The 13,527-nt window shown below is 44.2% G+C and overlaps 1 protein-coding gene across 8 annotated transcripts in view; it reads left to right on the top strand.

Annotated features, from left to right (window-relative positions):
• Positions 1-13,527, top strand: part of wdfy3 (WD repeat and FYVE domain containing 3) — a 47,898-nt gene that overhangs the window by 16,385 nt on the left and 17,986 nt on the right. For 5 of the 8 annotated variants that reach the window (XM_057033719.1, XM_057033716.1, XM_057033715.1 and 2 more), the window contains exons 10-25: positions 527-631; positions 977-1,170; positions 2,091-2,362; positions 2,535-2,732; positions 3,536-3,619; positions 4,767-4,956; positions 5,154-5,368; positions 6,191-6,303; positions 7,225-7,462; positions 9,661-9,761; positions 10,749-10,967; positions 11,176-11,360; positions 11,846-12,077; positions 12,150-12,310; positions 13,096-13,207; positions 13,296-13,486. In XM_057033719.1, coding sequence (XP_056889699.1) covers positions 527-631; positions 977-1,170; positions 2,091-2,362; positions 2,535-2,732; positions 3,536-3,619; positions 4,767-4,956; positions 5,154-5,368; positions 6,191-6,303; positions 7,225-7,462; positions 9,661-9,761; positions 10,749-10,967; positions 11,176-11,360; positions 11,846-12,077; positions 12,150-12,310; positions 13,096-13,207; positions 13,296-13,486 — 2,810 coding nt within the window. The remainder of the gene's footprint in view (positions 1-526; positions 632-976; positions 1,171-2,090; positions 2,363-2,534; positions 2,733-3,535; positions 3,620-4,766; positions 4,957-5,153; positions 5,369-6,190; positions 6,304-7,224; positions 7,463-9,660; positions 9,762-10,748; positions 10,968-11,175; positions 11,361-11,845; positions 12,078-12,149; positions 12,311-13,095; positions 13,208-13,295; positions 13,487-13,527) is intronic. The other 3 variants (XM_057033722.1, XM_057033721.1, XM_057033717.1) reach the window with 2 other exon arrangements.

The following is a 13,527-nucleotide window of genomic DNA, read 5'->3' as shown; positions in this document are numbered from 1 at the left end:
TTTGAAACTTCTGTTCCCCAAGCGGTGGCACCTGAAGAGGTGGGGCAACGGACCTGCTTTTTGATGGTGGGGGGACCCGGAGCCGCTGTTAGAAACCCCCACAGACACAGGGAGGGCATATTAACTTCTAAGTGGCGATTGAACCCAAAACCTTCTTGCAGTGAGGCACTAGTGCCAGCCGCTACGCTGCTGTAGCTGTATTGACTCAAGTATTGAACAAACACTACTGATGAGAAAAGAGCCTCCAGACTGTTTAACTCATTTAGCCCCTGGCTGACTGGATCTTAACAGCCTTTAGCTTAAAATGCAGTGATTTGAATCAACGGCAGATTTTTACACTCATCAAGCTTATTCCTTCAGATGCAGATGCTTGACTCGTCTTGTTTTTTGTGGTTGAAGTATTTCTCATCTTTATTTTGGAGACATGTTTCAGTGTTACATCATCAATGTTGCACATGCTTTGTTGCTAATGCGTTCATAATGATGGTTTGATCAAATCTCTCCTCCTTTTTGCCTCCACCTGTAGGTGACTGTAAAAACAACACAGCAGCAGAAGAGCAGAAGCAGTTGGCGTTGCTAGTCATGGAAACACTAACCGTGCTCCTGCAAGGCTTTAACAACACTAATGCAGGTAAAGCAAAGGCGCGGTACCTGGCTCCCTTTAAGTTACTATGCTGCAGTCTTAATAAAAGCAAAATGGAGCAGAAAGTTTAAGAGCAATGCAGCAAAAGTCAACCAAGAAGTTGCAGAGAAACAGCTTAGGGCTGACTTTGACCTTGATAAGGCCTTGCTGCTTTTATCAAGTTAAATCAAGATTGTGTCGGAGTGTGTACGTGTGTGTTTTATATATTTACATTCAATGCTTGAGGCTCTTGAGTGGTTCTCCGCTTTTCTAGTGGTGCAAATGCAGTGTTTATTGAGTGAAATGGCAAGAAATGAATTTCTACATTTGTTCTTCTTTGTGTGTTCCTCTCAGCCCTCTTCAGAGAGTTTGGCGGCGCTCGCTGTGTTCACAACATTGTAAAGTACCGGCAGTGTCGGGAGCACGCGCTGCTCATCATCCAACAGCTGGTCCTGTCGCCCAGCGGGGATGATGACATGGGTACACTGCTGGGCCTCATGCACTCTGCACCTTCTACTGAGCTGCAGCTGAAGACCGACGTATTGCGGGTACGCCCACACACACACACACACCAACACGTGCGTGCACACACACTGACGTCAATATGCAATTTAAGCTTAGCACACACAATTACAGTAAAGCTCGCGTGGTGAAGAGAGGAAGGCACAGCGAAGATGAGGGGCTGGATTTTTGAAAAATGACTGCCTTGGTGGGATTAACCTGGCACTAAGTTGTGTATTTTTAAATCACGGATTTAAATTCTCCCCGTCTTAAAAAAACACCTTTGTGACTACAAAATAGTGCCATGATTCTTCCTTTTGTACCGCTGACAGGAACACAGAGACGATGTGTAAACAGAACTCAGACTTAAGCTCATTAGCCTGGTGAATATGCCTTTAATCTCTGACAGACACACGTTGTGTCTGAAAATGATCAAGTTCAAAAACACGGTTAAATTTGGTCATTTTTCCAGTTCAGATGGGAGGAAGAGATTGTCTTAGTGCTGCATTTTAACTGAAAGTATTTTAATGCAACAAGGCACTTTTTAAAACCTAATTTTTACTCTTTTTTTCAAAAGTACGTGTGCTTTTAACTTTGAAGTTTGGATTTAGTTACTTTACACTACAAGTCTTATTAGTACTATTGATGATGATATTGGTGATGCTGCCATAAGTTATACTGTAATTTTACTAATATTTATTACAGTGTGATGTCGTATAATGCAGACATAATACAGATAGATCATACACTGTCGTTTTGATGGTTTGTGTCATCTTGAGACTGAAAGGAATAACTTTTATTCATATGTTTAATTTGTTATTTCTACCTCTGCATCTATTTTAATGATCAAAATTAGGGTTCAGTGTGGGGTATTCCCAATGTCAAAGCATCGATTCACGTCACCGATTTTTAAAAATAAAAATAAAAGAGCAATTCAACCTTAAACTTTAACGCCTCTCCCGTTCAGGCTCTGTTAGCCGTGCTACGCGAGAGTCACCGCACTCGAACCGTGTTCCGCAAGGTGGGCGGCTTCGTCTACGTCACCTCCCTGCTGGTAGCCATGGAGCGCTCGCTGTGCCAGCCGCCGCGGCAAGGCTGGGACCGGGTGAACCAGAACCAGGTCTTTGAGCTTCTGCACACCGTCATCTGCACGCTCACCGCTGCCATGCGCTACGAGCCCGCCAACTCCCACTTCTTCCGTACGGAGATCCAGTATGAGAAGCTTGCCGATGCAGTGAGGTAAGACTCGTTTACGAAGGAGAACTGAAACACGTATTTATTGAATCCAGCTGTATAGGATGTGTAATAATATTAATAATCCAACATTTAGGCCGTCAGGAATAAAGTTATTTAACTATTAATTAATCAGCCCTCTTGTTTTCTCATATTACAAATCTCTTCCTCCCACCAGGCTGCTGGGGTGTTTCTCAGACACAAAGAAGCTGGGTCCAACAAGTGTGTTCCCCTCCAATGCTCAGCCTTTCCAAAGGCTGCTGGAGGAGGAGGCCACCACAGGGGGCTGTGCCGGAGACAGCGTCTGCCCCACACTCAAACACTGCAGCAAGCTGTTCATCTACCTGTACAAGATGGCCACTGATTCATTTGATAGGTCAGTACGTCAAAAAGGAAACTGAGGTATTTTTACCCGTTTAGTTCTGCAGGGACACGATTACGCTGTTGTCCGAAACGCTGATTTTAATCGTAATATTTTGAATTCAAGTTGTTCAAGGAGTGAAGAGGACATTCTGAGGTCAAAATTATTCAGGCAGCTGGTTCGCTAATAGAAAGGCGGGGGGGGGGGGGGGACACAGCTGTGTGTTCCTCACTCAGACGATTGTGTGCAGTGAAAAGTCCAGCAGCATCAGTCTGGTCAGCTGTGACATTCTGCAAGTGTCAGCTGATGACGCTGCGTTCCCATCGGGCTAAAACGAAGGAACCATCTTGTGACGCTGCAGAAAAGAAGACGGAAAGCAAAACTGTGAGCAGCAACTGAGCTGCACAAATTTTGGAACAGCTTAATATTTGGTTTGGTAAAGTTCAGCCCAATAATTTGAGCTGTTAAACGTTTAAATGTTTCCTCTTCTGTGCACGTTTGAACACCTGAAGATTTCGTTGATCTCTCTTTAGAACACTTTTGCTGAAAACTAGGGTCACTGTGATGACATTCTCCTGCTCTTGTGGACCTCTAGCTGGTTCCATGCATGTGCTCCAGCTGTAGCTCTTTTCTTGTTGCACCTTTTCATCTTCCACTAACAGCTTTTTTCTTCTTTTCCTTCCTTTCTCTTTTTTCCTCCTCTAACCTCTGGCACTGTCTGGCTGTCCATCCCCGGCCCGGTCCATCTGCACGGCTCTGTCTGTCTGTTTGTGTGCGTGCGTGCGTGTGTGTGTGTGTGTAAACCTGCTTCCATGCAGCCGAGCGGAGCAGGTGCCTCCCTGCCTGACTCATGAGACCTCGCTGCCCTCGCCATGGGGCACGCCAGCACTCGCCAGGAAGAGGTAGCTACGGTGCTCCGCCACTCCTTTTACCATCATCCTCTCCTTTCCACATATCCATCTGTAGATCTGTAGTTAGTGTGTTAAATTCCTTACAACACCACACGGATCAGAAAGTGTCAGGAAGAAATCATTTATGCTGCGTGACGTGTAGTTCTCATTTGGCAACATGGGATAAATATACACCCTTATGGATTTAACACTGAAACCATTTAGTGTCTTTGATTCTTTGGCTTGATCTCCTGCTTTTTTTTATTCTTCTCTGTAATTTTGCTGGTCCAATTTCTTTTTTCCTTAGTTACAATTGTCAAGGTTAGGGTGGGGGTCTCAGGCTGTCTGCCTGGATCAGGGCCAAGGCTGCATATTCATGAGGAGGCTACTTGTAGAAGCAGCAGTGATGGGACATTTGTCCTTGTTTCCTGTCTCTGCTAATGTCGTTCCCCTTTACTATTTGTTTTTTTACCCTTGTAATCTTTAGATCTTATTTTCTTTACTTTAAAAGTTGCAAAATCAGTTGCAGAAATCTGCGCTTCATTTTTCGGTGTTGTTTAGTTTTACATGAGTAATATAAACCTGCTTTGGACTAAGCAGTGTATGGTGTTTTTAACTGTTTAAAAATGTTCATGTTGCCTCTGAAATGCCCACCAGCAGCCAAATGAGTGAACTGTTACTCCTCTGAAGAACTATTCAAAGTGGTTGCCATCTGCCACGTCCCAGTCTCTGCCTAGTAACCAGTCTTCAGTAACCAGTTTGTGCTGACTCTAGACTTCTCCAGCTCAGCAGCTCTCCCGAGATGGTGAAAAGTCTCTAATTTACACTTCAGCAAAGCTGCCATTTTGTGTAATTGACCAGCAGCAACCTTCATCTCTTGTTATGTGTTGTGTATGAAGACTGCTTTAGCTGGATCCAGTGATGATAGTTAATGTTTCTGTCCTCAGTTTAAGAATGTGTAATCTGTAATTGACCCATTCATGAGCAGGTCACATTGATTTTAAATAGAATATCATTAATATCTCCTACAACCAAAATGTTCTTAAAAACTATCTTATTCTTATGTAATTTCTAGAGCAAAATCCCCAGGATTCTCTTCAGCTGAACCAACTATGTAACTATTCATTTTAACTCTATGCCTGTGTTCCTGTCCTCTCAGACATGGCTACTATGGGGCCACTGGTCCATCTGCCCCAGTCAAAGCCCTCTCAGACCTTAAGCTCCACATAGCCAACCCCTCCCATCCCATTTCTTCTTCGTCTTCATCTGACACGGTGGTCATCCACCCAGGAGCTGTCCTGGCCATGCTCGACCTGCTGCCCTCTGTGTCCTCGGACAGCCAGCCTGAGGTGAGGAGTTGCATAAAGAAAGTGAAGTAACAAGTGATTCTAGTGACAGCTGGTGACACAAGGTCACTAGCAGGGTGGAAAAGTTACTTATTCATCTATTTTAACCTTGGAGTTTACCTTGATATGACAGTGCCTTTTGTTTTGCTAATTAAACATGTAAAAAAGGAATGCTGCTCCCTTTCCCGTGTCCCTTCCAGCACGCTCTGGACCTGCAGCTGGCCGTGGCCAACATCCTCCAGCTTCTGGTGAACAGTGACAGGAACCAACAGGTGCTGTGTGAAGCTTGTCTCCACCAACGGCTACTGCTGCGCTGCAGCCATGCCCTGGGCGACGAAGACCACCCTCTGCACCCCCCCCTGCAGAGGATGTTTGAGAGGCTGGCTTCACAGGCCCTGCAGCCAATGGCACTCAGGTACTTGAGTAGGAAAACGTTTCCTCCTGTACTTTAATAATGTAAAGGTGGTTTTAGTTTTGACCGGTTATGCTGGTGTTAGTGCCCTTATATAAAAGAGGGCGCTGGAGCAGAAACAAAGGTTGTTGCCCTGGTGAAGACTCGACAGCTTCATCCCTAGTATGCATGTTCTGGTCAGTGCATCCGGAGAGCCTTTTTGCTAGCTCACCGTCGAGGTGCAAGTTCTGTTTTGGGAGGCGTAATCCGTCTTGGCAGTTTTGGATGCGTGAGGCAGAGCTGCATTCAGACAAAATGAGATTTTCATTTCCCGCTTGACTAGTTAAGTAAGCTGGGAGCATTGGGGTCGTGGAATTGGGAGCAAAGTTATTTGACATGCACATGGCGGGTTTCTTTTTATATGCTAATGTTGTCTCTCCTTGGCTGATGTTCTCCCCCCTGTAATTGTGCTAAGGGTGAACTGTCGGTAGCTGTGGGTCTGGTTCCTGTTTGCCTCTCCTGCCTACCCGTCTCCTTGTGTTCTCAGTCTCTTTCTGCTTCCTTCTTGTTCTACGTCTGGTTTCAGCCTCCTCCGGCTCTCGGCAACTGCTGACATTTTTCTGGAAAATGAATTTCTTTCAGATATGAAGCTGTAATTTCTGATCCCCTTTTAAATTTTGATTAAGAGCCCTAAAGCAAGATAACGTGTCTGTAATATTCAATATAGCTTAAATAATGAGCTATCCGTTCATCAACAATAATCCTAAAAAAGAACATAACATTGTTTTTTTTCTTCTTTTCCCCATTTGTTGGATGTTTTAACACTTTGCTCCTCTGCTTCTCCAGGGAGTTCTTGCGCCTTGGAAACCCTCTGAACTGTGGTGCCTGGGATAAGAAGCTGCTGAAGCAGTACCGGGTTCACAAGCCCAGCTCTCTCGGCTATGATGCAGAGACGAGAAGTAAGTGTAAAATCAGAATCACAGGGGGCACAACGACAGGCTTCTGTGTTGTATCGTAACCCCGGAGAGCGTTTTAAAAAAGTCACATTACTTTCTTAATTGTTCTTTCATCAGTTAAGCATATGGTCCCGGTCTCGGTTTCAGTTCATTTTAGTTTAAAAAGTAATCCTCTAACAATGACACATGTGTTAACAATGATAAAGCACCATTGGGACGCAGAAAAAAAATGCCTCCACAATTTATAATACTTAAAAACTAATATGGACAATGATTTTCTCCCAGCACAAACAATTCTTTACACCAACATGCTTGTTGCTGTAAATTGTAGCAGCTCTCCAGTGGAGTTATGAATTGACTATTTTATTTTAGAGCTATTCCCATCCGCTGCAGTAATATCAGCTTCTTCCTGGGGAAAAAGGGTTGTTGAGCTTGTCGAAGCTCTGCTCCTTTTGCTCAATGGAAGGGTGAGAAGTCTGAGGACTTTACATTGGCCACATTCATAAAGAAATGATGTAAATTATTGCTAAGAAGAAGAAATCTAAAGTAAAACTCATTAATTCCCAGTTGCTCTGTAAACACCCTGTTAAACACAGTGTTCTGTCAGAGTGAGTCCAATTTAAATGGTTTGTTTTCTATTAGCAGCGGCTAATGTTTGTAATTTTGTGGGCTCCTCAGCATGCTCTAATTGCTCATTGTCTGCTCACAACTAAGAATGGATATTAAGTCTCTGCTAATTATTGCTCTTTACGAGAAGCCACTGCCTGATAGCACAGTGTTTTATTTTTATTTTTTTCTCTAAAAGGATACGCTAGTGAGAGTTATTGGCTACATTAAATTGTCTTAGGCAACTAGCATCAGCTTCAGCTGGCTACTTAAATGTTTGCTCCTCCTAAAATTGAACTCTCTGTTGTGATTTTCCAGACAGTATGACCCTGTCCATGGAGGGCTTCGGCCCAGACAGCGTCTTTACCACTCCAGCCGAGGACAATGGTCAGTATCGCATTAGCCGCAGCCTCGTGCGCTCACCTGAAGGCAGCACCGTACCACTAACCCGAGTCAAGTGCCTGGTATCCATGACGACGCCCCACGATATCCGCTTGAATGGGTCGGCCGTTACGCCTGCATTTGTGGAGTTTGACAACTCGCTGGAAGGCTTCGGGTTAGTTCGCATGAACAATAACAATCAATCGTCGGTCTGTCAGTTTGCACTTTTTAAATCTAAATTTCATTAACTGCCTCCCCTCAGGTTTAGCTCAGCCATTGCCACGGAAACCATTGGCTGTTAAGCTGTTTATTCTTGTACTACATCCATAAAGTTGATCTATTTACCCATTTTTGAAAGGGGTGATGGATTTCATAGTCTCCCGATTCCATAATGTTGTGTCTTTCATTACATGCTTTTACTACAGCTGCTGTAGCAACAAACGATTCTACAACGCCACAATCTTTTAAATTATTTTCTGAGTGGAAAACCATTCGCTTCACCAGTGACACACACCTGAGGGCACGATGCTATTTTCCTCTTCCATTATTTACTTTTTTCTTTGAACAGCAACCACAACTGTCTCAGCAGGGGGCTGTTATTCACCTCCAGCAGTGGAGCCATGCATATAAATGAGCTTATTTTTCAGTTTTATTCTTTTGATTATCGCACACATTAGTCCAGGGCTGCAGATAAGTATAATATATTTATTTTGAGGTGCGCTTATTTAGTTATTTTGTGATATCAAAGGTCTGGAATGAATTCACAGTGTGAAACAGTCTGTGTGTGTGAGCCCTGTTCAATATGCATTGATCTGGAGGCATGTAAGATTTCCTTCTTTGAAGTCCACTTGTTTTAAATTATATTAATTAATACATCTTTAAATCCCCAAGATTAAGCATCAAGGCCAGTTGTCTTTGACTCCTTAGTTTTAGAACCTCGCTTTCCAGCCCTCGTATTGATTCCAGTGTGGTGGTTTGAAAATCCTCAGCTTCCCTTTTCCTTTGAACGGCAGCAACCCCTCTGACTTGTTGCAGCAGTTGCCTCAGAATAGAACATGGAGTTTCTCTTGGAAATCCAGCAAAGCGACGCAGAGGCGATAAGGCAGTGGCCCAGTTTTCCTCAGCATAAACAGAGGAAGCTCGCAGCAAGACTACCCCTCCTTCCTCTCCCATCTGTCAGCATGAAATATTGATCACCCTCCTGCTATTAGGAATCGCACATACATGTACATCCATCCTGGATTGGGCTCAACATACTTACACAGACTCGGGCACCACCAGTGCACACTCCCATCCATCTGTCATACAAGGGGCATGGGGCACTGAGCCTCTATCTATAACATTTTTAGAGCATTTACAAAGGGTAAATTTGAATGCTGCTAAAAACAAAATAGAAAAAATAGCATTTTGGCAGTGTTTTTACTAATCAACTGATTGAGCAGCAGGGAAATAAAAACAGGACTCGTTGAATTATTCTGAAGATAAATGCCCACAGAAAAGCAGAGCGCCTGCACTTGAGCAGGTCTTTGAGTGAGTCCAGAAATCCCAGAGCTGTCAAGAAGCTTACCTCGATGACTGACGGACTTGTCAGGTTCAAGTCATTACGAAGTGTCTCTTTCAGAAGGCATCGATAAAAAGAGCAAGAGAAAACAGGAAGCTACTAGGCCGTGCCAAAGGCTAGGGGACTGGGGCAGGGTCCCTCCACCGGGAAAGGCTCCGTCCTTCAAAGACTCCAGTCCCTTAAATAAAACATGTCAAACATTTTTTGAATTGACAGACTTGTATTGTGGTGTGGTTTAGTCTGGGGCTTTTAGGGTACAAAAGAATTTCCTAGCAAGGTGAAATTGTAAAAAGTCTCCGTCAACATCAGGAAACCGCTGCTGATTTAGAATGAAGAGGGAGGATAAAAACTGACACATTCAGGAGAGGGCAGGGATTCGGCAAACAGAATGACAGCTCACAATTGCCATTCTCTGTCCAATCATTTTGTCATTAGAAGTCCCTGAAAAGAGGACACTTTTAACACTCATTATGTCCAAGAACACTGTGCAGTCCCATTTTTTTACAGCTAATTGAGATATTATCATCAGAAATGACATTAGCCTGAGCTAAAACATAAAAAACGCACTGATTAGGTGCACAGTTCTTTCAAAATCAGCCAAAATGTACGCTTTCATCCTCCAAAAGCTTAGTCTCATGCATAATTACTCATTGATCTTTTGAGGCTAGACATTTCCATACACATATGTTCATTTTTTCTAACCTGCTTGATTTTTCTCTTATCTTATGAATCTCTTATAAGGTGTGTGTTTTGTGTTTGTTGCATCTGTTGGCACTGATTAAAGTCCTGAATCTGTTCTCTGTCCTGGCCAGGTGCCTGTTTCTGCCCAGTCTGGCGCCCCACAACGCCCCCACCAACAACACTAATGCCTCAGGTGTCAGTGACGGAGCGGTGCTGAGTGGAATGGGTACAGGTAAAAATAGCTTCAGTGGTCCTTCATTTCCTTACAGGATTTTAGAGTAAAGCTGTTTTTGTGGGGTTTTCGTAATTTCATTTCATTCCGGTGTAGCACCCTGAGCTAGAGTAAGCAACATTAATTTTGTCTATTGACGCTACAGTTATTGTGTCAGAGAAAGGGGCTGAAAAACATCTTGTATGAAACAGACGCATCTTCACAGGTGCAGTTTTGAGGGTTTGCTCCGGGATTTTATGGTTCAAAACAAGATGATATATTATGGGAGAAAAATGCTCCTCTGCTTTGCACCCACCCCATGCTGTCCTCTTCTGCAGCCAAACCCTATTTATAGACTATGAACACATTTCCTTATTTCCTCTTGTCACTCACATCTTCTCTCTCGCTCTCTCTCCATTTTCTTCCGACCGCCCATCTGACATTTTTCTGCTTCCCTTTCCCTCCATCCTTCTCCCCATACCGTCTGCAACTCTGCTCTCTTCATGCCTCACTTGACTCGATCCTGTTTCCTTCCCTCCCTCCCTCCTTCCTTCCTTGCTTCTCTTTCCAAACCCACTCCTGCCTGACCCATATCCTTGATGACATCATCTAGAATACTCAGTCATGCTAACAATGACAGCAGAAATCCAGTCAGCCTGCGTTTTGCTCGTGGCTGGAGCTCTCCAGAAAGAGCTAATAGAAAAATCAATCACTGCTCATGGGGCTTACAGAAAATGGTGTGCCAGCAGACAATGATGACAGTATTTTAACCGACTGTAATTCGATCCAGTCTTATAATGTGCCCAGTAACTCTGATCCTGCTTTGCTGCGCATTGACTGTTTACTGAGCAGCTAAGTGACATGTTTCAGAGACTTATCTCTGCACTTTTTCAGATTTATTTTGGTTGTAATCCATGTTTTTTATGTTTGGTCGTAAATGTAATCTCTACAGTGACTGTAACACTTTTTAAATAAACATACTAAGAAAAATATTCTTTGTACTTCCAGGAGAGCGCTTGTTCCCTCCTCCTTCAGGTCTGAGTTACTCCACCTGGTTCTGTGTGGAGCGGTTCAGCTCGGCTCCGCAGGCGCACCCGGTGAGGCTGCTGACCATCGTCCGCCGGGCCACAACCTCAGAACAGCACTATGTCTGCCTGGCTGTGGTCCTGTCTGCCAAAGATCGCTCCGTCACCGTCTCCACCAAGGAAGAGCTGCTTCAGACGTACTGTGAGTAGAGGAGCAACAATACAAGAATATATCGTAAAGATGAAATTAGCTTTGGACCACAGAAAAAAGAGGAACAGTGTTTAAAAAAAAAAGGCTTGGTCTCTCTTGTAGAATTCAGAATGTTACCAAAAATGCTGTTTGTGTGTCCTCAAACACACTGAATGATTAGCATTGAGACACATTTAATTTGCTTCTCCCCTCTCTCAAGCAGCGGATGAGTCGAGTGAAGAAGCCTCCTTCTATGAGATCTTGCCCTGCTGCGCCCGTTTCCGCTGCGGTGAAGTCATCGCGGAGGGCCAGTGGCACCACCTGGTGCTGGTGATGAGTAAAGGCATGCTAAAGAACAGCATGGCCACGCTCTACCTCGATGGTCAGCTGATTAACACTGTCAAGGTAAGGTTACGTGCCACTAAGACCAAAGATGCATTCTTGATGGAATAAATGATATTATCATTGTTGTGGTCATTCTCTTTATTATTATTCCGAACTAAAATGTTTAGTAAGGACAAAAACTGTGGCAGGTTATTAAATGTGCAAACCACAAAATAAATGGTAATCCTACAGCTTCAGTCTGGCCTGGTTTGTGGTCAAGCGACGTCAGAATCCCCTGAGATTAGATATCTGAGCAGGGAACGCTGCTGACCACAAGGCAGTCTCCCCTCAGCCCCGCTGATAACAGCAGCTTGGTTTTCAACAAGCTGCTTGGTTGTGTGTCTCTCTGTGCATGTAAGAGTCCTCTTGTGGTTTACCTCTAAAAATGTTGTAGTCTCAAGAACGCTTGTGATACATACACTAATGTCTTGTCCCAGTCATGTTTTAGAAACCAAGCAATCCTTATTTATTGCTCAATTTTCTTCTGCTTCCTCCCTTTTCCCCAGCTTCACTACATCCACACTGCACCAGGTGGCTCCGGGTCCACCAACCCACCTGTGGTGAGCACTGTGTATGGGTACGTGGGAACCCCACCTGCCCAGCGGCAGCTTTCCAATCTGGTCTGGCGTCTGGGGTCCAGTTATTTTCTGGAGGAGGTCCTGCCAGCCACCAGCGTGGCTGCCATCTTTGAGCTAGGACCGAACTACGTGGGCAGCTTTCAGGCTGTCTACCTACCTTGTGAGTAGTTAACTTGTTTTCAGATTGCACTGGCGTGTTTTGTTTTAATCTTTGCTCAACACGTTGTCCCAGGTAAAGACTCAAAGGCGGAAGTATCCCCTGCCTCCCCCGTCGCACTAGTACCAGAGGAGAAGGTGTCCTTCAGTCTCTGTTCACTCTCTGTCTCCACTCTCACCGTGGCCAAGATCAGAAAAGTCTACAACAAACTTGACAGCAAAGCTATTGCCAAACAGGTCAGATCTGGTACTGAGGTGTTCACCAACAGTATCTTTTTAAAGAATTGTAGTGTTTTGACCATGTCACTTTGTCTTAACTTGAAAGAAAGTGTGTTGAAAGAAAGCTGAAGGCTTCACCAACAAGGATGTGGGAGTGTTGGCTAAACTAAAATTACGTCATGTCCAATTGATGCAACGTGCTGAAACAGAAAGGACCAACACAGAAAAATCCCTCCGCTCGATGCTTCCAGTGTAGGCTTTAATTGAAAGGGTGATAAATAACGGGTGAAAGCTCAGAAAGGTTGAGGACCTGTTTGTTATATTTGTGCCTACAAGGACACGTTTATGGAATTATGCAGAGATGTTTATTTCTCATGCTGACGGGTGAGGACATGTGTGAATGCAAGTAGATCATAGGTCAAACACCCCAACAGAAAACAGACAGAAATTCTGAGAGATTAACACCCAAAATGTTCTCCCTCTTCTGGCCTTATCTCTATCCCCACATGTCAAGTTAATTTCCACCCTTAACCCCTAATTGACTCACAGGAAGCAAGAGAATTAAAGCGGCAGCATTTCTCCCACTGTGACTTTTTGCTTTGAAATGGAAAGAAAGTAGCTTCAGATTTCTTTAAGAAAAAGCTCAGTGAAACATTCACACATTTTTCTGGCTTTTTCTGGCTTTTATTTGATTTAAAAAAAAAAAAAAGACTTCTGCAGATTGGATGAATAAATTGACACCAGATGGAAGCTTTCATTTTTTAAAGCTAAAGGGTTCTTTATGTTCCTCCCTCTCGCCATAGCTCGCTGTGTCGTCTCATGAAAACGCCACTCCAGTCAAGCTGATCCACAACGCTGCTGGCCACCTCAACGGCCCCGCCAGGACCATCGGCGCAGCAGTCGTTGGATATTTAGGTAAACCTTGTGAAGGCAGCCATATTATTACTATCAAATCTTGTTTTTGCACTATCTCATTGTTGATTTTACACCTCGACATCTTCAGGGGTCCGTGCGTTTGTGACCAAACCTGTGGCCACCAACCTGCAATATGTGGGTGGGGCGGCTGCCATTTTGGGCTTGGTTGCCATGGCTTCAGATGTGGAGGGGCTGTATGCAGCGGTCAAGGCTTTGGTGTGTGTTGTTAAGAGTAACCCGCTGGCCAGTAAGGAAATGGAGCGCATCAAAGGCTACCAGGTCGGACATGATTCAACTGCGAGCACAATTTATTATTCAAC

This window comes from Takifugu flavidus, chromosome 5 (assembly GCF_003711565.1).
Source record: "Takifugu flavidus isolate HTHZ2018 chromosome 5, ASM371156v2, whole genome shotgun sequence".
Classification (NCBI taxonomy): Eukaryota; Metazoa; Chordata; class Actinopteri; order Tetraodontiformes; family Tetraodontidae; genus Takifugu; species Takifugu flavidus.
Note: the sequence above shows the minus strand (reverse complement) of the source record. Positions and strands in the feature narration are given on the sequence as shown.